Source organism: Tursiops truncatus, chromosome 14, assembly GCF_011762595.2.
Source record: "Tursiops truncatus isolate mTurTru1 chromosome 14, mTurTru1.mat.Y, whole genome shotgun sequence".
NCBI lineage: Eukaryota > Metazoa > Chordata > Mammalia > Artiodactyla > Delphinidae > Tursiops > Tursiops truncatus.
Window position 1 is genome coordinate 9,943,011 of NC_047047.1, and position 27,600 is coordinate 9,970,610.

The window sequence follows — 27,600 nt, forward strand, 5'->3', positions numbered from 1 at the left end:
GGAGGGAAAGCAGAGTGTGTCTGGGGAGAGAGTCTAAGCCAGTATGGAAACTGTCCTCCAAGGAAGGTCGGCCCCTCCTCCTGCTGGTGGGGAGGTTTACACGCACATACGCACACGTACACACAGGCATACACGCTCCACACACATATGCACTCGTGCACATGGGCAACAAGCACCAGCTTTGTTGGCTGCATCTCAGAAGAGACTGGTGAATGAGAAAGGCTAGCATTAATTCCAACAACAGATAATTGGAATTACCTTTGGAAGAAATGCCACCTGCCTCTGAAATTCTAAAATAAAACAGCGACAGTGTTCTTGCCCTGTCCCACTTCTCGCTGGTGGAGAAGAGCGTGCTTGTGTAGCTTTGGGATTCGAGGCTGCTGTGCACAGCAAGGGAGAAGAGGGTAACAAAGGGGGACCGGACCTCATGGTTTTTAATCAAAGCCCTGAGATGCTCTGTGGTTAGAAAGGAAAGGGAAGAATACTGCTTTTCCTGTGTCCAGAATGTTCCCAAATCTTCCAAATCCTCTGTCTGGGAAGATTGTCCAAGACGTCAAGATTGTCACCTGGACTTGTGCCAGCTGCTTGCTGTTGGTGGGAGCGTCGGTGCAGAGATGCTGCAGGTCTGAGTTGCTGTGTAGAACCGTGGTAGTGGTGAGGGGGCCCAGGGACAAACTTGGTTAAGTCCACGTGAGGCCAAAGGGGAGTCTGCCAGGGGCTGGCCTCCATGCACATGCAGTCGACTTCCTGTCGTGTGAGAGTCTTTACTTCGTCTGTGGTCAGAGACCAGACGACCCCATTAAAAAAGGATGCTCACTACCATATATAAAAGAAATAAACAACAAGGTCCTACCGTACAGCACAGGGAACTTATTCAATATCTTGCAATAAACTATAATGGAAAAGAATCTGAAAAGAAAAAAAAATATATGTAAAACTGAATAACTTTGCTGTACACCTGAAACTAACACAATATTGTAAATCAACCAGACTTCAATAAAAGTTTTTTAAAAAGGGATGAAAACACTGGCTACTGTTCAGTAGAGTGGTGGAATTATTCTTAATTTAAAAATTGCTTTGGCTGTGTTGAATTTTTTATTCTAAAAGTAACATCTGTTTATTATTTTAAAAAATGTTAATTTAAACGGTCAGAAAAAACCGTAAGGAAATCTTGACATTGGGTCTGTCATGTTTTCAGGCAGAGAAAACAACGAATTTTGTCAGTCGGAGCCTGGTCATAGGAGAAGTCCTCTCATAGCAGACATGGCCCCAGGAGTAAAGGTGAGAGACACTGGGCAGCCTGCCCTTCATGAACTGATGGGGTTTTTTTGTTTTGGTTTGGTTTTTTGTGGTACGCGGGCCTCTCACTGTTGTGGCCTCTCCCGTTGTGGAGCACAGGCTCCAGATGCACAGGCTCAGCGGCCATGGCTCACGGGCCCAGCCGCTCCGCGGCATGTGGGATCTTCCCAGACCGGGGCACGAACCCGTGTCCCCTGCATCGGCAGGCGGACTCTCAACCACTGCGCCACCAGGGAAGCCCAGTCGTGCCCATTTTCAACTGCATACAGCCCCTACCCTATTCCTGTCCTTCGGCAACCACTAGTCTATTCTCCGTCTGCATGGTTTTGCCATTTCTAGAACGGTATATAAATGGAAGTTCATTAATTTTTGACTACAGAAAGATATTCCTTTGGGTGAATGTGCCACAGCACTTGGAATTCTTAGACTTCTCCATTTTTGCTGATCAAATGGGTATAAAATGGCATCGCACTGTGGGCTTGCTTTGCATGTACCAGCTCACCAAGGATGGTAAACAGAATAGCTTGAAAGGTGTGACTGCCGTGGCCCCTTCCTGTGCCCTGAGCCTCCCAGCAGGCATGCGGCCCTGCATGTGCCCTCTTCTCCCTCCCTGGACACCACTGCATCACCAAATCAGTCCCCACCTGTAAATATCCAGTCCTGATGTCCCCAAAGGGGAGAAATTATAATTAGAAAATGATGAATGAATGATCAGACAAGAAAGCAGGTCAATCATTGATGAGTCCAAGATGGAAACTTTCTGTTCTGCAATGTAGACATTTAAAAATGGGTAGGAATTAAAAACGAAGAAATCTGTGAGCACCAGCTGGGGTGAGGGCGCCCACCATTAGGTCCTTTGGGGAAAACTGGCTTCCCTATGAATTCATCCAGACAGGGTCTCTTCTTTCTGGGATGGGTTGGCTGTGGCTTCCAGAGAGAAGAAAGTCAGCTGAGATGCAGCAAATAGATCCTCCTCTCAGAAATCCTAGAGGATCCTGGTTCAGACTCATGATCCTCCGTTGGTGCTTTTACCATATGCCCACACCTGCCTTCTCTTTAGCAAGCCTCCGGTGGGCCATGACCATGGGGAAGTCTTCATAGGGTGTTGCAGCTCTCTGGGTGGGGAGCCCTCTCCTCTGCACCTCCAGGGTCTTGCACTGAGCCTGGTGCACAGAGTTGCATAGGGAATGTTTGAGCAAATGAGGGAGGGGCAACTTGTAGTTTCAAGCAGGACTTAAGAAACATTTCAACCCATTGCAATATGTGGACCTTATTTAGATCCTGGTTCAAACAACAGACTGTAAAGAAAAACTAGACGTCAGTTGGGGAAATTTGAAATTGGATATTTGGCAGTATTAAAGAATTATTATTATATTTGAGGTGGAATAATGGTTGTAGGGTCATGCTTTTAAAAAGAGTCTTTAGGGCTTCCCTGGTGGTGCAGTGGTTAAGAATCCACCTGCCAATGCTAGGGACACGGGTTCAAGCCCTGGTCCAGGAAGATCCCACATGCTGCAGAGCAACTAAGCCCGTGAGTCACAACTACTGAGCCTGGGTGCCACAACTACTGAAGCCTGCGTGCCTACAGCCTGTGTTTTGCAACAAGAGAAGCCACTGCAATGAGAAGCCCGCGCACCGCAATGAAGAGGAGCCCCCGCTCTCTGCAACCAGAGGAAGCCCGCGCACAGCAACAAAGACCCAATGCAGCAAAAAATAAATAAATAAAATAAATTTTTTAAAAAAAGAGTCTTTATTTTTTACAGATGCATAGGAAATACTACGTATGGATGAAATGACAGGATGTCTGGGATACACTTTGAGATCATCTGGGGTATAGAATGGGAGAGTGAATTGGGGGAAAGATTAATAAAATGGATCATGAGCTGGGCATCACTGAGTTTATGATACTCTTCTATTTTGTTTGAAATTTTCCACAATAAAAAGCTTTTTAAGAAAGTTTTACTCCTGAGTATCCTAGAAGGAAATTTGAATAGATTTAAAGGACTGGATCTTTAAAAATGCTTCTCTGATCACATCAATCTCAGCTGAAAACCCCTTCCTGTTAGCTTTAGAGAAACCCTCCAACCCTTGACATGTCTCACAGGTTCTCGTGGGGTATGGCCCTACACTCATGTCTCCAGACACCTTCTGTGCCACGTAGTCCTACCTGGGAGATCTGCTGTCTTGGCCTTCTTTCAGTCCCTTGTTTCCATATTTGGACCACTCATGCTATCATCCTAGAACGATCTTTTCCCCTCCTTCACCTGCCTGACACCTGCTCATTCTTCAAGTCCCAGTTCAAGTGTCCTTCCTTCAGGTAAACCTCCCTCAAGCCTGCAGTTTAAATCCCACGTACATGTTGTCATCTGCCTTTGTGCCTTGCAGTATTCTGTCATGGCATTTACCCATTTTTTTTCTTATGATCACGTTTTTTTTTGGAGGGGTTTAAGATTAATTTTTATTGGAGTATAGTTGCTTTACAATGTTGTGTTAGCTTCTATTGCACAGCAAAATGCAAGGATTCTGCAGTATATGCAAATCAAGCAATGTGATACACATGATACACAATTAACAAATTGAAGAATAAAAACCATATGATCATTTCAATAGAGGCAGAAAAAGCTTTCGGCAAAATTCAACACCCATTTATGATAAAAAGTCTCCAGAAAGTGGGCATAGAGGGAACCTACCTCAACATAATAAAGGCCATACATATATGACAAACCCACAGCAAACATTATTCTCAATGGTGAAAAACTGAAAGCATTTGCTCTAAGATCAGGAACAAGACAAGGGTGTCCACTCTCGCTGCTATTATTGAACATAGTTTTGGAAGTCGTAGGCACGGCAGTCAGAGAAGAAAAAGAAATAAAAGGAATCCAAATTGGAAAAGAAGAAGTAAAACTGTCACTGTTTGCAGATGACATGATACTATACGTAGAGAATCCTAAAGATGCCACCATAAAGCTATTAGAGCTAATTAATGAATTTAGTAAAGTTGCAGGGTACAAAATTAATAAACAGAAATCTCTTGCACTGCTATACACTAACAATGAAAGATCAGAAAGAGAAATTAAGGAAACAATCCCATTTACCATTGCAACAAAAAGAATAAAATACCTAGGAATAAACCTACCTAAGGAGGCAAAAGACCTGTATGCAGAAAACTATAAGACACTGATGAAAGAAATCAGAGATGACACAAACAGATGGAGAGATATACCATGTTCTTGTATTGGAAGAATCAATATTGTGAAAACAACTATACTACCCAAAGCAATCTACATATTGAGTGCAATCCCTATCAAATTACCAATGGCATTTTTCACAGAACTAGAACAAAAAATTTTACAATTTGTATGGAAACACAAAATGACCCTGAATAGCCAAAGCAATCTTGAGAAAGAAAAATGGAGCTGGAGGAATCAGCCTCCCTGACTTCAGACTATACTACAAAGCTACAATGTTCAAGACAGTATGGTACTGGCACAAAAACAGAAATATAGATCAATGGAACAGGATAGAAAGCCTAGAGGTAAACCCACGCACCTGTAGTCACCTAATCTGTGACAAAAGGAGCCCAGAATATACAATGGAGCAAAGACAGCCTCTTCAATAAGTGGTGCTGGGAAAACTGGACAAGTACATGTAAAAGAATGAAATTAGAACACTCCCTAACACCATACACAAAAATAAACTCAAAATGGATTAAAGACCTAAATGTAAGGCCAGACACTATAAAATTCTTAGAAGAAAACATAGGCAGCACACTCTCTGATGTAAATCGCAGCAAGATCTTTTTTTAAAAAATTATTTTTGGCTGCGTTGGGTCCTCGTTGCTTTGCGTGGGCTTTCTTTAGTTGCAGCAAGCGGGGGCTACTCTTTGTTGCGGTGTGCGGACTTCTCATTGCAGTGGCTTTTCTTGTTGTGGAGCACGGGCTCTAGGCACGTGGACTTCAGTAGTTGTGGAACGCAGGCTCAGTAGTTGTGGTGCGCCAGCTCTAGAGTGCATGCTCAGTAGTTGTGGCGCACGGGCTTAGTTGCTCCGTGGCATGTGGGATCTTCCCTGACCAGGGCTTGAACCTGTGTCCCTTGCATTGGCAGGCGGATTCTTAACCACTGCACCACCAGGGAAGCCTGCAAGATCTTTTTTGACCCACCTGCTAATGAAAATAAAAACAAAAATAAACAAATGGGACCTAATGAAACAAAAGCTTTTGCACAGGAAAGGAAATCATAAACAAGATGAAAAGACAACCCTCAGAACGGGAGAAAATATTTGCAAACGAAGGAACTGACAAAAGATTAATCTCTAAAATATACAAGCAGCTTATGCAGCTCAATATCAAAAAAAAAAACCCAATCAAAAAATGGTCAGAAGACCTAAATAGACATTTCTGCAAAGAAGACTTACAGATGGCCAACAAACACATGAAAAGATGCTCAACATCACTAATTATTAGAGAGATGCAAATCAAAACTACAATGAGGTATCACCTCACACGGGTCAGAATGGCCATCATCAAAAATCTACAAACAATAAATGCTGGAGAGGGTTTGGAGAAAAGGGAACCTTCTTACACTGTGGGTGGGAATGTAAATTGATATAGCTGCTATGGAAAATAGTGTGGAGGTTCCTTAAAAAACTATAAGTAGAGATACCATATGATACAGCAATCCCACTACTGGGCATATACCCAGAGAAAACTGTAATTCAAAAAGACACATGCACCCCAATATTCATAGCAGCACTATTTACAATAGCTAGGACATGGAAGCAGCCTAATGTCCATCAACAGAGGAATGGATGAAGAAGATATGGTACATATATACAGTGTACCCATTTTGGATTGATGTATTTATTCACAGGTCTGTTGTTTGTCTCTTAGCACCACTAGAGGCAAAACTCCTTGAAGACTGTCTCTGTCTACAGTCTTGGTATATAGGAGGGGTCAGTACATGAATATTAAATGAATGCATAAAATCAAAACTCTATGGCAGTTACTGAAAAGGTTAAATTTAGAATTACCATATGATCCAGGAGTTCCACTCCTAGGTATATACCCCAAAGAATTAAAACAGGGACTCAGATAGATACCTGTATACCAACGTTCGTGGCAGCGTTATTCACAGTAACTGATAGGTGGAAAGAAACAAGTGTCCGTCGACAAATGAATGGATAAACAAAATATTGTATATACAAGTGTCTGTCAACAAATGGATGGATAAACAAAATATCATGGATATTTTGGTACCAGGTACCACGGAATATTATTCAGCCATAAAAAGGCACGAAGTTCTGGTACATGTTACAACATGAGTCTTGAAAACATGATGCTAAGTGAAATAAACCAGACCCATAAGGACAAATACTGTATGATTCCACCTATGTGAAATTTTGAGAATAGGCAAATATATAGAGATAGAAAGTAAATTACAGGTTCCCAGAGGCTGGGGGAAGAGGAGAATTGGGGCAGTTATTGGTTAATGGGCACAGCTTGTTGGGGGGTGATGAAAAAGTTTTATAAGTAGTGGTGATGTTTGCACAACACTGTTAATGTAGTTCATACCGCTGAACCGTACGTGTAACAATGGCTAAAATGGCAAACTTTATAGGTATTGTTATAGGTATTGTATCACAATAAAAAAATCTTGGAACACTTAACAAAAATGATGATTCACCCCTTTTGCTTTCCCACACATCATTCATTGCAGGTGAGTTGTTTTCTTGTGCTTGGACACCCTAGACAGTTAGCGGAACGTGTAGGTTGTGCCTCTGGTCCAGCCCAGGAGGCCGTGGCTGCCTTTCCTGTTGGTGCTGGAGGGAGACTTCCAGGGAGGGGACACAGTGCCTCAGGAGCAGGTTGGTGAGCCCTGGGTTGGTCACGACTTCCCCGGATCTCAGTGCCAGCCCAAGGCCCCTGCTGGCCTTCCTGGTCACCTGAGCTAGCCATCAACCTGAGCATCAATTCGTCAGCATCATCTTCACCCCGCAGGCCGGGGCGCCTTCTCTCACCCGCCGGGTCCGTGTCATCCAGAGGCTCCAGGCATCCCTAAGTGCTTTGGACAAACACAGCTGAACTCACGCAGCCAAGTGCCGGCTGAGCCAGGGGCTGCTTGGAGAGTGACTCACAGTGAGGGGGTGGGAAAAGGACAGAGGTGCCAGGGAGACTTTCTCTCCTGAGGGCTTTGAATCCCCACTCTAGCTTGGGAGCCGGCCCAAGGTCTCCCGCCAAGCAGGCTGATGCAATCTGGACGGACTCTACAGCCCAAAGAAACATGACCTGCTTCCTTTTCTTCTTCCCCATGACGGCTAGCTTTTTGCCTTATATGAATCATCTCATTCTGTCTTAGTTTGCTTGGGCTGCCATGATAAAGTGCTACAGATCTGCTGGTTTAAACAACAGAAATGAGTTTTCTCACAGTTCTGGAGGCTGGGAAGTCCAAGATCTAGCTGTCAGCTGGTTCAGTTCCTGGTGAGGGCCCTCTTTCTGGCTTGTAGTCTGACCATCACCCACCGGCTCACCGTGGCGGCCACTTGCTGGGCACCTTTGGTCTGCCTGCTGGGCTGGGCTCCATGCCCCTTACAGGAGGCACCTGCTCAAAGTGTACATTGGGCCAAGGAGTCGTCTGCTTAGAGCCCTCCAGGGGCTCCCCCATTTGGTCAGATTCCCTGCTCTTCGGAGCATGTGGCTTTGGCAACACACTGGTTAGCACGTGGGGGAAGAGGCCCACGTTTGGACAGACTGTGGGAGTCAGGGTCCCGCAGGCACTGCCTCGGTTAACTCCTGTAGTTTTCCACAAACCTCTGGGTTTCACTCACCCAGCCCGGTGCTCCTACTAATAGCATTTAGTGAATGGAGTCTTTCAAAAGGTCGCTGAAACACTCATTGTTTTCCCCTTTCCAAAGAGAAGGAAAAAAATGTCAAACCTAGGAAAACTATACTGTAAAGAACGTTTTAGCCACCAGCCAAAGAGATTTAAGGCTGGAAAATTCAACCTGTTTTAGTTTTAGAAAAATATTTTTCTTTAACTTGATTTCCAAGAGGGTTTAGGGGAAAAAAATTTACCATCTGGATGGATTCCATTTTCCTGGGTTGGAATTAGTTATGCAATTTGCAGGGTCGGCAGTGATTCCGAAGAGCAGGGCTCTAAGAAATCAGGGCGTTAAGCATCTTCCGAGGATACTTGACGATTCTCCAAATGAAAAGCGCCTCCTATGTGAGATGTGATTAGTGAAGTTCGTCCGTCGCGATGTCAAAGCGTTTCACCGGGTCAAGTGGTTCAGTCTGAGTTGATGGGGCGGCCTTTCCGGAAGTTAGCGTCAGGCTGATGACACACGTGTAATGCAGGGACTGGTCCTCACCAGAGGCTGATGACAGTTGTCAGACAGGAGCATGTGAAGATGCCATTTCTGCCACTTCCCTGCAAGGTCTTCCTTGGGGGTCACTGTGTCCACTGGGGCTCATGCCATTGCAGTGATCCCAGAAAAAAGGCACCTATTGGCTGCTATACTCGCAGGGTTCAGGGTGTAGCTGGCTTCAGAGGTGGGTGTGTGGGACCTGGTCTCTCTCATCTCTCGGTTTCACCTCACCTTCATCCCCACATGTTGGCTTCCTTCACCAGCTCTTGTGATGGCAAGAGGAGCCCTGGCCTCCATTCTTCCAGGTTCCGTTGCTTCCAAAAAGAGTTTCTCTTCACCAGTAGCTGACTCGTGTGTCCCAGTGGCAGCTCTGATCGGACCCATCCAGATCACAGGTCCATCCCGAAGCATCCCCGTTGGCCATGATGTTATGCAGATCGGCCAGTCCTGGGTCCTGGGTCCCAGGCTCATCCTAAAGCTGGGTTGGAGGTTGACATTAGCCACGAACCACTTGGACTGATTCTGGGGGAAGAGGGCTCCCCAGAGGGAAACTGGGGCTGTGTTTCTAGGAGTGGGGACATGCTGACCGGCAGGCACAGCAAATGTCTGTACACCTGAGCTCTTCCGTCTTTGCAGTCAGTCCCCTGCTCTCTTCAAATGGCCCTGCTCAAGCCACACCCTTCCTTCTCTTCTGAATCCTCGCAGCAACCGTATGAAGGGCTGTTAGGTGTCAGGCAGCTTGGGTGTGAACCCCAGCCCTGCACGCTTTCTCAGCTGCAGCCGTGGGCAGGTCACTTTCCTCTCCTGAACCTCAGTGTCCCCATCTGTCACATGAGAGGGACGGTGTTTTCTTCCCAGGGGGGTCACGAGGGTCAGTGAGTATGTGGAGCCCAGAGTCTGGAAGGCGGGAGGGCTCAGGAAGTGGAGGCTCGTCGTTCAGTGCATTTGTCCGATGGGAAAACTATGTCATTGTGTCATTGTCCAAGGCCCCACAGCCAGCTAGTAGCTGAGCTGGGATTTGAGCCTGGCCTGTCTCATCCCGAGCCAAGTGTCTGCTCGTTCTGCAGCCTGGCCTCTCCCGTTGACCTTCCTGTTTGGGGAGGGTTTCTCCCGGTACAGCTCACCTCTGCAGGCACCTGGGGTCGGTGCACAAACGCTGTTGCACAGCTTCAGTGTACCAGGCACTAAGCTAGACCCTGAGCAGACAAGGCAGAACGAACATTCAGAGAGGTCATTTGATGGGGTGAACCGGGCAGCCCCGAGGATGGAGGCTGGATGCTTTGTGCTGTAGGGGTGACCTCTCCAAGAGAGGAAACCGCGAGCTGTGTCTGCCAGAGGAACTGGGGCTGGACAGGCAGCGAGGGGAAGGATGTGGATGACTTGCCGCTTTAGTGGGGCATATGGAAAGCTGGATGAGCTGATCGGTGTTCCTTGAATGGAGTTGGCCCGGTGGGTTTGGTCATCGTTAAATTGTTGACTCTTGCTGACAGTGGCCTGTAATCTCCTGGTTTCCAGTGTGGAATAATTTGCTGGCTATTTGGTGGTACCATCAGGAAGCTCGGAAGCCCAGCATGTGTAGCTAAATGGCTTCAGCCACTCCAGGCATGGCACGTACCTCCCTAGGTATCATCTATGGAGAGCCTTAAAAATTCACAGTAGTTAGGGGTGTGTGTGTGTGTGAGTGTGTGTTTGCAGAAAAAGAAAATAAAACAGAGAATTAGTGTCAGCCAGAACTTTGTTTGAAATGAGAATTTAAGACTACTTTTAAAAATTGCACTGAGTCTGTCATATTGTTATCACATTAGCTGTCACCAGACTGAATTTTTATAATTATCTCCAACTCACCACTCCCTTTCTCGCCAACATTCTTAATGATCTGAGAGGTAGGCAATTAGAGCAGCTGTCTGACTAGCTGATTCCCTTCTAACACCCGGTAAACTCCAGGAGCAGAAATACACGGGGATGTTTGCAATGACCGAGAGGGGCCACAGGAGCAACGTGAGAGGGATCCGGACAGAAGCCATCTTTGACCTCTCTGCACAGGTGAGCATTCTGCCCGGGGTTCTGGCGGTTCTGGGCAGCGGACCTGTACACAGCGGACCCTCCTTTCTCCCGAGTCCACCTTCCCCCCTGCTGTGTGTGCTCTCAGGCGAGAGGGTGCTCAGATTCAGAAGAAACGCCTAAGTGCTTTAGTGGACGTAGGCTCAGCCTTCCTGAGTCTAACACCAGCCAACACTTAAAAAACACCTACTGTGGGACGGGCACTGCTCCAAGCCCATTATGTACACTCATTAACTTAATGCTTTGGAAAAACTCGGTGAGAACAGGATCTAATCCATTCTGTGGTCCTTCCTAACAGTAGCAGGTAAATGGGTGGAAGAGCGGTCTCTGTTGGCGTGTTCCATCGCACCGTGTGTGATGTGTGTGGCAGGAGGGCACTGTGTGTGCTGGGGCCTCCTTCTGGGAGCCAGGTCCTCGGTGCTGGCATGATGCAATGTCTGTACCTGTGAGCTGCACACAAATCCACATGGCAACCGAAATAAAATTTCACAACACTGGGACTTCCCTGGTGGCGCAATGGTTAAGAATCTGCCTGCCAATGCAGGGGACACGGGATCGAGCCCTGGTCCGGGAAGATCCCACATGCCACGGAGTAACTAAGCCCGTGCACCACGACTACTGAGCCTGCGCTCTAGAGCCCACGAGCTACAACTACTGAGCGCACTTGCCACAACTACTGAAGCCCGCGTGCCTAGAGCCTGTGCTCCGCAACAAGAGCAGCCACTGCAGTGAGAAGCCCGCACACCACAACGAAGAGTAGCCCCCGCTCACCGCAACTAGAGAAAGCCCGCGTGTAGCAACAAAGACCTGACGCAGCCAAAAATAATAAATAAATAAATTAATTAAAAAAAAAAACAACACTAAAATTTCACATAACAACCTGACTTTATTATATGGGATGAACTCCAAAATGTAGGTAAGACCCTCTAACTTGATGTCTCTCCACAAATGGGTCACAGCAAAAACCATGCTCTGTAAATCCCACCCCCGTCCGCATCTCTTTAGCTCCTACTCTCAACACGCTGGTGGGTGTTGCCTCATACATGTGCGTGTGGTGACTCAGTCGTCTTTTTTTTTTTTTTTTTTTGCCCTATGCGGGCCTCTCACTGTTGTGGCCTCTCCCATTGCAGAGCACAGGCTCCGGACACGCAGGCTTAGCGGCCATGGCTCACGGACCCAGCCGCTCCGCAGCATGTGGGATCTTCCAGGACCGGGGCACGAACCCGTGTCCCCTGTGTCGGCAGGTGGACTCTCAACCACTGCGCCACCAGGGAAGCCCTCAGTCTTCATTTTGGCTGAGGTTGTCCTTTGCTTTTTTGTTGTTGTTGTTGTTTTTTCTATTTTCTTCCCTCATTTAAAAATTTTTTTTTGCTGTAGTATACTTGCTTTACAATGTTGCATTAGTTTCTACTGTACAGCAAAGTGAATCAGCTATACGTATACGTATACCCCCTCTTTTTTGGATTTCCTTCCCGTTTAGGTCACCACAGAGCATTGAGCCGAGTTCCCTGTGCTATACAGTAGGTTCTCATTAGTTATCTATTTTATACATAGTATCAATAGTGTATATATTTCAATCCCAATCTCCCAATTCATCCCACCTCCCCCCTTTCCCCTTGGTATCTATACACTTGTTCTCTATGTCTCTGTCTTGATTTCTGCTTTGTAAATAAGATCACCTGTACCAGTTTTTTCAGATTCCACATATTTGGAATCTGGAGTTTTGTTCCCAGGATTTTTCTGACCCAAGAATGCTAGTTGGAGGTGGTCAGCACTTAGAGTGACAGATGCAGGTGAGGGTTTTGTTGGAGGATGTCCTGTCTTTCCTCTGTCCTGATGCTAGTTCTTTACAGCAGCCAGTGATGTCCAAGGTCATAGTAAGAAGCAGAATAAGGACTGCCACTTTTTGAATGCTCCCTCTGTGCCAGGTCTGTGTCAGACTCTCTCTGTATAGTATAGTGTACCACACTCCGTCACAACAACAATCCCATGAACGTGGTAATAGGCCACTTCTGTGCGTTGAGCACGTGTGTTAAGTGCCAGGCTAAGCACTCTGCATGCAACATTGTGTTAAATGTTCTATAATGTTATAGGAAGATATCCTTGTCCCCATTTTACAGGTGGAGAAACTGAGGCTCACAGAGGTTAGGAAACCGACTTATGGCTATGCAGTTAGTGAGGGAATCTCAGGTTCAAGGGGGATTGTCCTTAACAACTTAGCTTTCCTGATGGGACACTGACCAAACATCTTTGGGGTTTTGGCTGCCCCATTTTTTCTCCTGCAACCATGGTATTGAGGTCACCTTGCTGTCATCAAAGGGAAAAAAATCCCACTCACAATTCTTATTTATTTGTTTCTTCTTACAATTATTATTTTTTGCACAGAAATCATTTCCCCAAACAGCATAAATGATTTAGCTACCTGCTGCGTTATAGCAGCTGCCACTCTCGGCAGGGGAGTTGCAAAGTTGAAATCGTAATGATGAGAAGACGCTGGTGAACGTGCTGCTTCCTGAGGGAGGGAAGAAGCCCATCGTAAGCTCAGGCCACTGAGGGTTGGCTTGGCAGGGAATGGCTTTCTCCTTCATTGGTTTCTGTGTTTCCCCCTTCATTTCCCTTTTTAAATGTTAGAGCATATCAAATGAGCCCTCTCTCCCTCCAGGGCAGTTTCAGTCTCTTACAGTTTTTGGTTGGGCATTCCTGTGGGTTGGTTGTTTTATTTTTATTTTTGGATGATGGATTGAGTAGCAGCATGGAGAGTTTCAAGGTAAGAGAGAGTTTTATTTTTACAGTTTAGGCAAAATCGAAAAAATAAATGAGGCTAAGAGCTCTCTGGCCAAGGCCGTCTCTTTTAGTGCTTGCAGGACTGACCGTTTTGTTGGCCTTCAACAGTTAATTATAATAGGAACCGACACACATGGCGTGCATTATTTAGATCCAGCTTTTAAAAAAATTTTATTTGAGTATAGTTGATTTGCAGTGTTGTGCTAGTTTCAAGTGTACAGCAAAGTGAATCAGTTATACATATACGTATGTCCACTCTTTTTTTTTTTTAGTTTCTTTTCCTATATAGGCCATTACAGAGTATTGCACAGGAGTTCCCTGTGCAATACGGCAGGTTCTTATTAGTTATCTATTTTATATATAGTAGTGTGTGTGGGACTGACATAGATCCAGCTTTAATGCCAGAGTTTTGGCTAAGGCAGACTTTCCAAATCAAGTATTTTTGCCAGAAGTGACAAATTTCCCTTCCCAGAGTAGATCAGATGCTGATGGGAACAGATGGCCTTCTGTCCTCTCCCTGCCCCACCAGAGCTTTTCTGCCAGGCCAGCCTTTCTCTGCTACTTCCCTTCCCACCCTAAGGTGTTAGCATCCCCTTACCACATGAGTTTTGTTGTTTGTTACTGCACCCACCAGAGTCACAATAACTCCTTTCTTTAAGAAGTCCTGGCTGGCCTGATAAGGGCAGCAGCCTGCAGAGACTTAAAAAGAGCTTGTCCATTTATGTTTCTGAAAAGCCCTCGCCTGTGTTAAAAGTTTCTCTGTGCACACATGTGTCAGGGAATGTTTCCTTGGGCTCCAAGACTGTATTTCTTGGCCAGAGGGAAAGTGCAGTCTGTATACTTAAAAATCTGAAATCTGAGATGATCTTTACATGATCAATAGCTTGTCGGTTTGGTTCGGCCACATCTTCCATATTGTCAGCTTTGATTAAATTTGCTGTTCTGCCTTTTCACCATTCCACCCTCCCTCCCCGGCCCCCCACCCACCCGGGACTCTCCGACCTGTCCCAGGTACCTGGTGTCCAGAACTGGCAGTTATGGTCCGTCTCTCCTTAACACGAGGTTGAAGGGTATCCCAGGTGGTAAGCAGAAGGAGGGAGGACCCAGAAGTGAATGGGGGCATTTCCATGGTGATCCTGTTCTAGCTCCTGGAGAGAAAGAAAAAGAAGGCAGAGTTTTGAGCAGAGTGAAAACAAAAAAATACATTTTTTCCCTCTGCTTATTCCTGACCAGTACTAACTTCGGACTGTTTTGAGCTGGAATCCTTGGTCATATCATGGAGATGAGCTAGATGGCATGTTCTAAGATTCTTTCCCTAATAAGATAGAGAATTGTTGACAAATGCTTTTTGGTTTAAGGGCTTATCCATATGAGCTTTTTTTGCGGTACCCGGGCCTCTCACTGCTGTGGCCTCTCCCGTGGCGGAGCAGAGGCTCCGGACGCGCAGGCTCAGCGGCCATGGCTCACGTGCCCAGCCGCTCCGCGGCATGTGGGATCTTCCCGGACCGGGGCATGAACCCGTGTCCCCTGTACCGGTAGGCGGACTCTCAACCACTGCACCACCAGGGAAGCCCCATATGAGCTTTTGAGGGAACCTTTCATTATTATATTCATTGATGAGGAAAATGGAGAGGCAGGTTCTGAAACAATCATCCCAAGGCTTAAATGAGGTATTTCTTTTTATAAAAATCAAAATTGTCTGGGCTGAGATTCTAATCAATGGTAGGAACGGGTCACGGTTGCCTAGTAGTCTTGTTTGCGTCCCGGTGTACACATTTAACCTTTGGTTAGTTAGTGGCCATTTAAACAACAGACCCATACCTTAAAGGCAAGAATGTTCAAGACCCAGGAAACAGTGGAGGTCATGAGGAACCAAGCGATTGGTCCAGAAGGGGCAATGCCCAGTAGACAAAATGAAATACATAGACATGGACTCATCTAACTAGGGGCCCTAGATCACTGGATGTTCCATCCTTTCTTGTCAATCTCGAAGGTGGAGTGTTTGGGGGCAAGGGGCGTGTGCAGAGCTGAATACATATCAGCAGGGCTTTTAGGGGTTTGGTGCTGATTATTTAGAAGTCAGAAACTCAGTGTGGAGTAGTCTAGAGAGAAAGAAGCACAATGAAGAAAGCCTTTATACATTAAAGCCATAGGCTCAGACAAATAGTACACATGCCCGTGCAACATTACAAAGAAGAGAGAGCCGGAAGAAGTGAATGAACAACTTTCATCCATTGAAAAGTGGCAACGTATTTTCCTGATTGGAATATTCATTGACAAAGCACTTTAATTTCCAGTCGTTTTCAGAGTTAAGGTGGAGGTGAACAGTGCACGCTGCAGTGATAGCTTGGTGATGTTGAGCTCACGAGGTTGAATTAGGCGACTCTGGGTCGTCTGCTCCTTTTCTGTGAAATCACCCGAGTGGGTACAGGTACACAGTATGGGTCTGCTTCATAGTGTTCATTGCACTGAACCCAGGAGTTGAAATGAGCCATAAGAAAGAAAACTCTGTTGCTTTGGTTTCTGTTTAGGAGTTTGTAATCGACACACCATGTGAAAATGCTGAGAAGATGTACATTGGAAATGCCATGTACGGGAATTATGCAGCGGTCTTGGCCCAGCTCATCATAAACGGAAGATCTCAAGGTTTGTTACCGACACAGAAACCTAGGATATTTCCCTTTACTAGTACTATTCTCCTGTGAGTACTTTACACAGAAAACCCATCTCAGAGGGCTGTTTCTACCTTGTAAAAAAATTCAGCACTAACATTAACATTATCTCCTAAATATACATGATGAGACGATTTATCATTACATTCAACATTAGACACTATAACTGGCAGTGCACAGTCATAGAACAAAATGAATTTCAAGATCAACATAATTGTACAGTGTCCCAGGAAATGAGCAAAGCTTTGATCATATCTTTAGAGACCTTAGTGTCTCTTCACCTTCCTTAGGACCCCACTGTTTCATCGTTCCTGTCCGCGAGGAAAATGGAAGCATGTACCCAGGAGCGACAGCTATTGATATGATGTATAAAGGTGTGTCCCCAGGTGACCCCTCTCCCACCCTTCTTTGCACTTCCTGCCTGTTCCCTACCCCACCCAGTGAGAATCTAACCTAACTCACGAAAGCAGTGAAGGCAGAGCAGACTCTGGTTTTGAAGCCTGGTTAGTCTTCTGTGTATGGCAGTTAGGGAAGGTTGCAGACTGCCATTTATGAACACGCATTGGTCCCATTTCTCCCAGCCTCTCGTGTTTACTAGTCATGAGGCAGCTCTGTCCCCAGCTGTATCATCTCCTCTCTCCTTCTTGGACTTGTGGGCCCTCAGAGGGCAGATTGAGGTTCTCTCTTTCATGGCCCAGAGCCACCAGCCTCAGTGGGTCCTAAGGATTGCCTCTGTGGACTGGTTTGCTAGGGCTGTGGTACTCACACTGAGTGGCTTAAACAACAGAAATGTATCGACTCACAATTGTGGAGGCTACGAGCCCGAGGTCAAGGTGTCAGGGGAGTTGGTTCTGAGGGCTGGGATGGGGAGGGTATTCTCCAGACCTCTCTCCTTGGCTTGTATGTGGCCATCTTCATGTTCACATGGCATGCTCCCTTTGTGCCTGTGTCCAATTTCCTCTTTTTTATAAGGACACCGGTCATTTGAATGAGGGCCCACAAATGCCCTCATTTTAACTTGATCGCCTCTGTACAGACCCTTTCTCCAAATAAGGTTACATTCACGGGTACTAGGGGTGAAGACTGCAACATATGAATCTTGGGGGAGACACAATGCAACCCAGAATGCTTGGTGAGAGCAGGCCATGCCTGTGGGCTCCACTGGGTATCCCCAGCCAAGTGAAGCCAAGGGAAAAAAGAGAGAAGAAAGAGCAGAAGAGAAGGGGGAGGAGACGATCTTTGGAGGATGGGGCTAAGCTCACCCTGGCCCCGTAGGGATACTGAGCACCGCGTGCCTGCAGGAATGGCCTGCAAGTGCTTTAGGTGACTGAGGCCCTGATCCCTTGAAAACACCTGGCGTGTCAAGTGCTGTTGAGGGTAGAGGGCTCACGCAGCCCTCGTGAAGTGGCGCCAGGCATTCATGACACTGGCAAACCCAGAAAGTCTGAGCTGGTCTCCTTGTAAGCTCGTAAGTACCACTGTGACCTTGTCCAGGGGTGATGTTCTAAATAAGACCTGCGCTAGAGAAAGATCTTTTCTCCCAGAGTAAGTCTCCCTAAGTGTGAGATGAACAAAAGATAGACCCCAGATTCCGACAGGTGTCCTGAGGAAATGGGTCTGGCAGATTTTAAGAAACTTCTTGGGAGGTGGTCGCCCTACCCACCCACTGCTGTCTCTCTGGCCGCTTCCCAATGTCTTCTAGGCATTTGCTGTCACAAATTCACCCCGTGTTCTGGGGAGGAAGCACCGAGAAGGGGGAGGAATTTGAGTTCTGTGTCACTGGGGGGCGTAAGGGGCTTTCCTCCTCCTCTGTGTTCAGTCTGATGTTCTTTCAGTTGCCTAGAATTCTCCCTTTTCTAGTCACAGCAACTGCTCAGGTGGGAAGCTGTGTCCCCGCCAGACCCCACCCCCCAGCTGGCCTCAGAGCAGGTGGGCTGCACAGAGGGTCTAGCATTTTCTCCTCTATTCTTGGTAGGGAGGAGGGGGCTGGAGAAGCAGGTACCACTCTTCATGGAAACAAGCAAACAGCATCCCCACCCCAAATAAGAAAGCAGCAACAATTCTGGAAGTGAGATAAAGGGCTTTGCGTTTTAGCAGCGACAGACCTGGGAAGTGGCCCGGACAGTATTTCTGATGCACATAAACTTGGCCCCCTACAGCTCCGTTTCCCGTCTGCTCTCTCTAGGTCTGCATGGTGTTGATACCGGGATTCTGAGATTTGACAAGGTTCGGATACCAAGGGAGAAGCTGCTGGATAAGTGAGTAGTTGTCTCCTTAACTCGGACTTGCTGTGCGTGGGAGCCCTTTGCCCTCCTTCCCAGGCCTGGTTCCTGGGTCTCATGGGCTGTACATCCAGAGTGTCTTCTCATAACCTCTCCTACAATTTTACTGACAATTAATTGAGAAATGTAGATAAGCAAATCAAAAAAAATTAAAATTATCCCAAATGCTATCACCCAGACACAATGTTTGTTATACTTTCATATATAACACTTTAGACTTTTCTCTATGAGGTTATATCTAATGAGAGAGAGAGATGTTTGATTTTCACTGAATGAGGTCCACTTAGAAATTCTATTTTTTATAACTTGTAATTTCTGTTTAACATTATATGTCCAGTGTTTCTGTGCAACAGTAAATACACATAGGCATTATCATTTTTATTTTTATTTATTTTATTTTTGGCTGTGTTAGGTCTTCGTTGCTGTGCACAGGCTTTCTCTAGTTAGGGCGAGCGGGGGCTACTCTTCATTGCGGTGCGCGGGCTTCTCATCGTGGTGGCTTTTCTTGTTGCGGAGCATGGGTTCTAGGCACGCAGGCTTCAGTAGTTGTGGCACACGGGCTCAGTAGTTGTGGCTCGCGGGCTCTAGAGTGTGGGCTCAGTAGTTGTGGTGCACGGGCTTTGTTGCTCCGCGGCATGCAGGATCTTCCCAGACCAGGGATAGAACCCATGACCCCTTCATTGGCAGGCGGATTCTTAAACACTGCGCCACCAGGAAGCCCCTATCATTTTTAATATTGCCATAATAGACTGTTAAATGATCTATAAGTTATGTATGAATCCCTTATTGTTGGTATTTAGATTATTTCCTTAAAAAAATTTTTTTTGGTTATCATAAAATAATTGGTGTTATTGCCTCCTTTGTGGATGACAGGAGGTAAGGTACCATCCTTCTGCTTCAGAGGCTGTTCTAACCAGTACTGATTGGATAATATCAGAGGTGCTTAGTGTCATTTCCCAGCATCGCTCAGTGAGGTCAGATGGGTGAAAGAACGAGATGAAGTTTGCTTCTACAAGTGCATTCCAGGGATGGAGCCCCAGGGGTTCACTATGCTCTTTGCAGAGGCTAAGAAACACCAATTAACTTTACTTTTCTCAGCAGCATTTCATGTATCCAATAAAAATCCTGAACTACAGTGATATTTAAATTTGTGAAGAAGCAAGCCATCAGACTTAATGCTTGCTTTCCTATAGATTTTCCTTTAACACTTTACTCCTTTTTACTTTTTATTTTTAATTAATTTTTATTGGAATATAGTTGATTTACAACGTTGTGTTAGTTTCAGGTGTACAGCAAAGTGAATCAGTTATACATATACATATATCCACTCTTTTAGATTCTGTTCCCATATAGGTCATTACAGAGTATTGAGTAGAGTTCTCTGCGCTATACAGTAGGTTCTTATTAGTTATCTACTTTATATATAGTAGTGTGTATATGTCACTCCCAGTCTCCCAGTTTATCCCTCTCCTCCCTTTCACCCCTGATAACCATAAGTTTGTTTTCTACATCTGTGACTCTATTTCTGTTTTGTAGATAGGTTCATTTGTACCATTTTTTAAGAGTCCACGTATAAGTGATATCATGTGTTATTTGTCTTTGTCTAACTTCACTTAGTATGGCAATCTCTAGGTCCATCCATGTTGCTGCAAATGGCATTATTTCGTTCTTTTTTATGGCCGAGTAATATTCCATTGCATATATGTACCACATCTTCTTTATCCATTCCTCTGTTGATGGGCATTTAGGTTGCTTCCATGTCCTGGCTACTGTAAATAGTGCTGCAATGAACACTGGGGTAACTTTACTCCTTTTTACTGCCTGCAAGTTCTTGCCAGTAAATAAACATCACAGATGCCAAAAGTTTAAGGAAGATATGGTGGAAACAAACTTAAAATGGACCAAATTCTGGTTGACATTTTTCCCTCTGGGAATTGGTAAGAAATGAAATGGAAACAACAAAAGCATCTTTGTAGTTGTCCTGGTGGGTGATGAAGGCCCCAGGCCTCCTCAGGAATGACCAGTGCCCATGCCAGCAAATCATAGGACCACCAGCCTTCCCCAGAGGTGCCTGTGCCTCTCCTGGTGACTAATCAGCATCACTCCACTCCTGGAGGTGGGGAGAGGGAAGGAAAGCCACAGATTGGGAGCTCTCCATTTTTCACCCATACTAACAGGATCTTAGTGGACTGGACAGTCCTCGGCCAGAACCTGGACCCACTGGCTTAGCAGTCATCCAATGCACTAGGGATTAGAAAGTCAGACTCAACCAGAAAGAAGAATGATAGGGAGCTATACGGTCTGTAGAAAATATGAGAATATATAGAATATTCTTTGGTAAGCAAGATTTGATTTAAAAGCCATTCCATAGGTATTTAAGCTGCCCCCCAAATACTACAGCAGAGGCAACACACTTTGAGGGTGTTGGTTTATCATTTGATCAGAAAGGGGTCTGTAAGCAGATGTACAGATTCAATGAAATTCCTGTCAAAATCCCAGCTGCCTTTTTTTTTTTTTTTGAAAAAACTGAGAAACTGGTTCTAAAATTCATATGGAAATGCAAGAGACTCAGACTACCCAAAACAATCTTGATAAAGGAGAACAAAGTAGGAGGACTCACATCCCTGATTTGAAAAATTACTACAAATCTACAGTTATCAAGATAGTGTGGAATTGACATAAGGCTAGATGTATGGACAATGGAATAGATAGAGGATCTAGAGATAAATCCTTGCACTTATGGTCAATTGATACTCAACAAGGGTGACAGGATAATTTAATGGGGAAAAATGGTCTTCTCAACAAATGGTGCTGGCACAATGGATATCATAAGCATGAAGTTAGACCTTTACCTCATATGATATACAAAAATTAACACAAGATGGATCACAGATCTAAATGGTAAGAGCTAAAAGTATAAAAAAAAGTATAAAAGAAAACATAGGTGCTGGGACTTCTCTGGTGGTCCAGTGGTTAAGACTCCACACTCCCAATGCAGGGGGCCCAGGTTCGATCCCTGGTCAGGGAACTAGATCTCTCATGCCTCAACTAAGAGTCCACACGCCGCAACTAAGACCCAGGCAGCCAAATAAATAAATATTAAAAAAAAGAAGACATAGGTATAAATCTTTGTGACCTTGTTTAGGCAGTGATTTCTTAGGTGTGACACCAAAAGCACAAGGAACCAAAGAAAAAATAGATAAATTGGACGTCATCAAAATTAAAAAACTTGTGCAGCAAAGGACACTATGAAGAAAGTGAAAAGACAATCCACAGAGTGGGAGAAAATATTTGCAAATCTTATATATCATAAGAACCTAGTATCCAGACTGTAAAAGGAACTATATTACAGCTCAACAGTAAGAAGACAAATGACCCAATTAAAAATGGGCAAAAATATGAATAGACACTTATCCAAAGAAGATATTGAAATGGCTAATAAGCACATCAACATCACTGTCGTTAAGGAAATGCCAATGAAAACCACAGTGAAGTACCACTTTGCGCTCCCTTCATGGCTGTAGTAAAAGAAACAGATGATAACGAGTGTTGCTGAGGGTGAGGAGAAACTGGAGCCCTCATCCATTGCTGGGGGGGATGTAAACTGGTGTGGTCAACCTGGAGAAGAATTTGGCCATTCTTCAAAAGTTGAACGTCTTCATAGGACCTAGCAATTCTACTCCTCGGTCTTTACGAAGACGTTGTCTACAAGAGAATTGAAAATATATATCCACACAAAAACTTGTGTACAAATGTTCATAGCAGTTATTCATAAGAGCCAAAAAAAGTGGAAACAGCACAAATATCCATCAACTGATGAATGGATAAACAACATAAGGTATATCCGTACAATGGAACATCATTTGGCCATAAAAAGAAATGAAGTACCGATACATGTTACAACATGCGTGAACCTTGAAAACAGTGTGTCAAGTGAAAGAAGCCAGACACAAAGGCCACACACTGTATGCTACTACTTATGTGAAATGGCCAGAAGAGACAAATCCATAGAGTTAGAAAGTAGATTAATGGTTCCCGGGCTCTGGAGGGTAGCGGGTATGGGACAGGACTGCTAATGGGTTTCTTTTTGGGGTGATGAAATGCTTTGAAATTGGATAGTGGTCATGGTTGTACAACTTCGTGAATATACTAAAAACCGTCGAACTGTACACTTTAAAAAGGTGAAGTTTATGGTAAATGATTTGTATCTCAACAACAAAAAAGTAGATTAGGGGCTTCCCTGGTGGCGCAGTGGTTGAGAGTCCGCCTGCCGATGCAGGGGACGCGGGTTCGTGCCCCGGTCCGGGAAGATCCCACGTGCCGCAGAGCGGCTGGGCCCGTGAGCCATGGCCGCTGAGCCTGCGCGTCCGGAGCCTGTGCTCCGCAACGGGAGAGGCCGCAACAGTGAGAGGCCCACGTAACACACACACACACACACACACACACACACACACACACACACACACACACACACACACACACACACACACACACACACACACACACACACACACACAAAAGTGGATTGATGTGCAGTCTTTACAGCCAGGCTCTGGTGTTGGTTTGATGATGGCAGTCCTCATGCCTCTCTTTGTCAGAGTCCACTGCTGAGTTGCAGGGTAGTAGTGGCGGGAAATCTGCTCTTACTTTCCATGAGTTGAGCCTTTCTCAGCATCTCCTGGGGAGGCACTTGTCCTACTCCCCACACTGCTGCCTTGTGAGGGAGGATCCAGGATGGGGAACCCTGTGTGTGCTCGTGGGAGCCACCTGACCTCATTTCTAGGCGCCATGTTCTTCTCTTACATGAACCCCATCTCTCTTTTCCACCTGCCTCTCCCCCACTGCAGGTTTGGTTCTGTGGCTCCAGATGGGCAGTACCACTCCCCCATTAAGGACAAGAGTGCAAGATTCAATGCCATGTTGGCGGTGCTGACCCCTGCGAGACTGGCTGTGACTTTCCAAGCTACAGGCTCTATGAAGGTAACTGACTCTGATGTTAATTTCCCTTGCTATTTATTCTCTGCCTGTCCCAGGGGTGGGTAACAATGTCAGGAGTTGAGCTGCCTGAGCCACGGTTGGTGTAAGGTGGCCTGGGTTGCTGGTTAGATGCTAGCGAGTGCCAGTTGGCGCTGCACAGAGGACCTTTCTGCAGCCTTCTTACCATGGGGTCCCATCCCCCTGCATCCCAGATGTGTGCTGCTGATTACGCTGGGTGGAACATAGGTGTTGCGGCAACAGGGCCACTAAAGATGGTCCCGGGAGAATTGGTTGTTCAGAACAGACACATCTTCTGGAAAAGCAGCTAAGAGCTGACTCGTGGCTAAGGGCCCGCGTGCCTTGGCTGAATTCACTGGGGGCACTGATGCTTGCACGGCTGTTGGCGTGTGACAGTCACCATCACAGGCAGGAGTTCATGAGGCCAGACCTCCAGAAGCCAACTCTGCCTCCCATTTCCTCCCGCCCCCTCCTCTGTCTTGGTTTGGAAAAAGCAGCCAGGAGAGAAGAGCTCTGGAAGGCTGCCTGCTCCTCGAGGCACTGCACTGTCTGTTCTCTGGCCCCTCCCCGTCTCTGTATCTCTTAAGCTCCACTGAGCTTGGGGAAGCTGGAAGGAGAATTAACGTACCCGTGAATATCCATCTGTGGCTTGAACCCAGATTCTCCATCAAGAAGGAATAAGTTTCATTCACCTGACTCCAGGCCTGACATCAGTGTGCAGCCACCTGAAAGGCAGGAAAATCCTTCCTTTCTCCCTTCTGCCGGGTCTGCAGTGCTCACAGGAAGCCTGCCTGACTGAGCTGTCTCATGTGGTGCCCTTCCCGTCAGCGGGTGCAGCTGTGACCCTCAGTCCTGAGCCAGTGACCATCTGCCTGCCCGTGGGCGCTGCTTTACGTGCTTGTTTTCGGTGGCTCTTCAAAGTGAGTGGGGTGCGTATTCAGTTCTGAAGACCCAGGTCCACAGTGGCTCAGCGGGTCTCAGCTGAACCGGCTGAGTCAGTGAGGCCCCAGGAGAGCCTCAGGATGCAGGCCCAGGGGTGAGGCCAAGGTGCTGGCACAGCGGCAAAGGACGGAGGAAAATACTTCTTCCAAGTCTGTGATAGACACTGTTTCAGCCATTTTCCAGACTCCAGAAGGAGGCAAGAGGAGAGAAAGCAGATGAGCCCAGAATTGCACCGTAGAGAAGATGGGACAGAAATCTGATCAGGGTTCTGTGAAGCGGGGACAGCCGTATCTGCACAATAGCCCCTCTGATCACAGCAGCCTCAGGGCCCCTCTGAGGAGAGTGCTGGTGAATATTAAAACCACATGCTGGTTCGTGGCTCTAAAGGTGCCGTAGAAACCCTGTGCTGTTACGTTTTGGAGTGGGTGATGTCGTGTGAAGGATGTCCACACTGCCAGGGACTGGTCCGCCCATTCAGGCCAGTGGTGGAGTCCTGGGGGGCAGGCATAGGGTGGTGTAGATGGGGCACGGGGGGGCCTTCTGGGAGAGGCTTGATTTCTAAGTATCAGTAGATCTGGAGCAGTGGGGGTGGGGAGAGAGGACACAGAGTGGCTGATTTTTAAAAGGCACCCCTTCTCCGTTTTCCTGAGCATTATCAAGGGGCCAGCCCCTGCCAAATCCGAGTGTCTGGGCAAGCGGGCACATTTGGATCAATTCCTCTTTGGGCATCTGACACACACATTTCGTTCCTGGCAACGTACAGGCCTTATCACGATCGTGGGCTCTGAAATCAGAGAACCCTGGGCTCAGACCTCAGCCTGGATGTGACCAGCCATGGGGGCGCGGGCAGATCAGTAGCCGTCTTTAAGCCTCAGTCTCTTCATTTGTAAACTGGGCCTTCTGATGGTGGCGAGGCCTGGGTGAGGGTGTGGGTGCGTTGCTGGCACAGGGCGAGGGCCCCGTCGCTCAGAGCTGTTGCTGATGTGATGGCAGCTCCTGCTGCTGTTACTGGGGAGATAGGCGTTGGCTGTGGGAAAGGAGTAAATGGGCTTTCCTGTGAAACAAATGCCTGGAGTCCTGGCCTCCAGGCAGCCAGGCGATCTGAGACGTTTTGCAGAGGTGTCCCTTGGATTCCTGAGTATCTGAAGTGAAACACAATGGTCGTGAGTCGGCACCTGCCCTGTTTGGGAGGTGGGTTTGCCCGGTGACGGGGAGACCCCTCGCAGAGCTGGACGGGCCTCAGACCCATGTGGTCCAGATACGGCCGATGTGTCATCCCTCACGGACCCTGGCCGCTGTGATCTCATCGAGAGCATCTCTGGCGAGGATGATCTCACCAGCTCTCTTGGCAGCTCCCTCCCCTCCTACAGCTTAAACACAGGACAGATGCTTTCTCAGCTGAAACCTGAGAAGGTCCTGCTTTTTCTGTGCTGGCTGATGAGTGGAAAACGGATCCCTTTCTCCAAAGGGCATTCCTCCTGTGTTAGAAAACTGTCGCCGTGGCTCCCCACGGTGACGTTTGCTCAAGGCCAACACGCCTGGTCATTTTAAACTCTGCCCAGATGTGTTTTTCCCCCCCCATGGTTATCTCTCATTTTCATAGCGTTTCTCAATATCTTCAGATTTTCTCTTAAAGTCTTGCTGTAACAGCCATGCTTTCCTTTGTGCCCCAAATGCCATGTCTGATTAAATGATTAGCAGAGACAAAAGGCAAAGGAAACTAAGACATGTGGCAGGAGCTGGGGGGGTGGGGATGAGCATTGAGAGAACTCTGCAGCCGAAGTTGGGGTGGGGGGGTGCTGAGAAGCCTTTTCTGAAGGAGGAAGGAAGCTGGGGAGATTCACGGTGGGTTTGGAGGCAGAAGTAGAGGAAATGTGAAATGTACACGAGGTCTAGCCCAGAGTCTGGGGTCGATTTTGCATGGAAATAATATTCTAGCGTAAGGCAAGCTGGTGCCCACTTTCAAAAGAGTCTCCCTAATCCTTTAAGTAGGTGTTACTCCGTAGCCGGGTCCCACCCTCAGGGTTTCGGATGCAGCAGCTCTGGGGCGCGGCCAGAGAATCTGCATTTCTACCTGGTGATGCTGAGGTTACCGGTCCAGGACCGCCCTTGGAGAACCACTGCACAGAACAGACGGATGCAGTTCTAAATTCCTGGCCCCATCCCAGCCACCCTGTCACCCTCTGTGGCCTCACAGTGCCTCCAGGATCAAGACACATTCTCTTCCAGTTTCCAGTGCCTTCCACGACCGACCTCTCACCCCGCCCACCTCGTGCTGCGGTGCAGCCTGGCGAACCCGTCCCCACTTTTCGCCTGGTTAGTTTCCCAGATGTTTCAGAGCTCCGGTAAATGTACCTCCTTCAGAAAGGTCACAGCCCGCAAGCGGTCCCTCTGTCATGTTCCAAGGCTCTGCACTCCCCTTGCAGCGTTTATTGTGGTTATAATCGACTCATGGTGTGATAGGTCTCCCCTGCAAGCCTAAAAGCTCCATGCTGCCAGGGGCCCTGCCGGCCTCGTTCGCTGCCGTGTATTCAGCCTCCCACACAATGCTGGGCACCGAGTAGGTGCACAGCAAATAGGACCTGAAAGAATGGATGAAGAATGAATCAGAATTCACATAGAAAGCACCTGGGTTAGTTCTTAGCGGAGATAAGTTCTCAGTATGTGTTCATTCTGTGCCTCCCCATCGCAACCCCTCAGCCTGTTGCCAGGGTGACCGGGACGGATGTTGCGGCATCTTCCTTCTAACTCTCTGTGGCTCTTCCGCCCAGAACAAGGTGTCTTCTTTCGTCCTTCCTGTTTGTCCTGTCCCAGGCACTGCCCTTTGTGTCTGCTTCGTATGTACGTGCCGGCTTACGGCGCCAGGAGGGGGCACTGTGTTGGCGCCCGTTTTGCAGTTAGGGATGAGGCCCTGGTGGTCAGGGAGTCACCCGGGTGGGTGGGCACCTCGCACAGGGTGTCAGCGACACGCAGGGGCCATACTGCAGGGTCTGCGTGTTGAGTACAAGTCAGGAGTCCTGGACTGTCTCTCCAGTTCTGGATCCAGGGATCGCTGAGACCACGCCCACCCTGCCGGCTGCTGGAAAGCACGGTTTCTGTGGAGGAAGCTACGGCTTCTCTCGTTTCTTTGAGTGAAATGATCAGCTGGCCCTTGTTTGCCTCGCCTGCTTTTGGCAACTCTGCCGTGTGCTTGGTGAGGTCA

General features: G+C 47.1%; 1 protein-coding gene across 1 annotated transcript in view; it reads left to right on the forward strand.

Moving 5' to 3' along the window:
- The window catches only part of ACOXL (acyl-CoA oxidase like), a 382,696-nt gene that overhangs the window by 53,167 nt on the left and 301,929 nt on the right, over positions 1 to 27,600 (forward strand). The window contains 8 exon segments of the mRNA XM_073791125.1: positions 1,199 to 1,253; positions 1,256 to 1,281; positions 10,178 to 10,264; positions 10,607 to 10,705; positions 16,039 to 16,153; positions 16,470 to 16,553; positions 18,365 to 18,437; positions 23,309 to 23,441. Of these exon segments, the coding sequence (XP_073647226.1) occupies positions 1,199 to 1,253; positions 1,256 to 1,281; positions 10,178 to 10,264; positions 10,607 to 10,705; positions 16,039 to 16,153; positions 16,470 to 16,553; positions 18,365 to 18,437; positions 23,309 to 23,441 (672 nt within the window).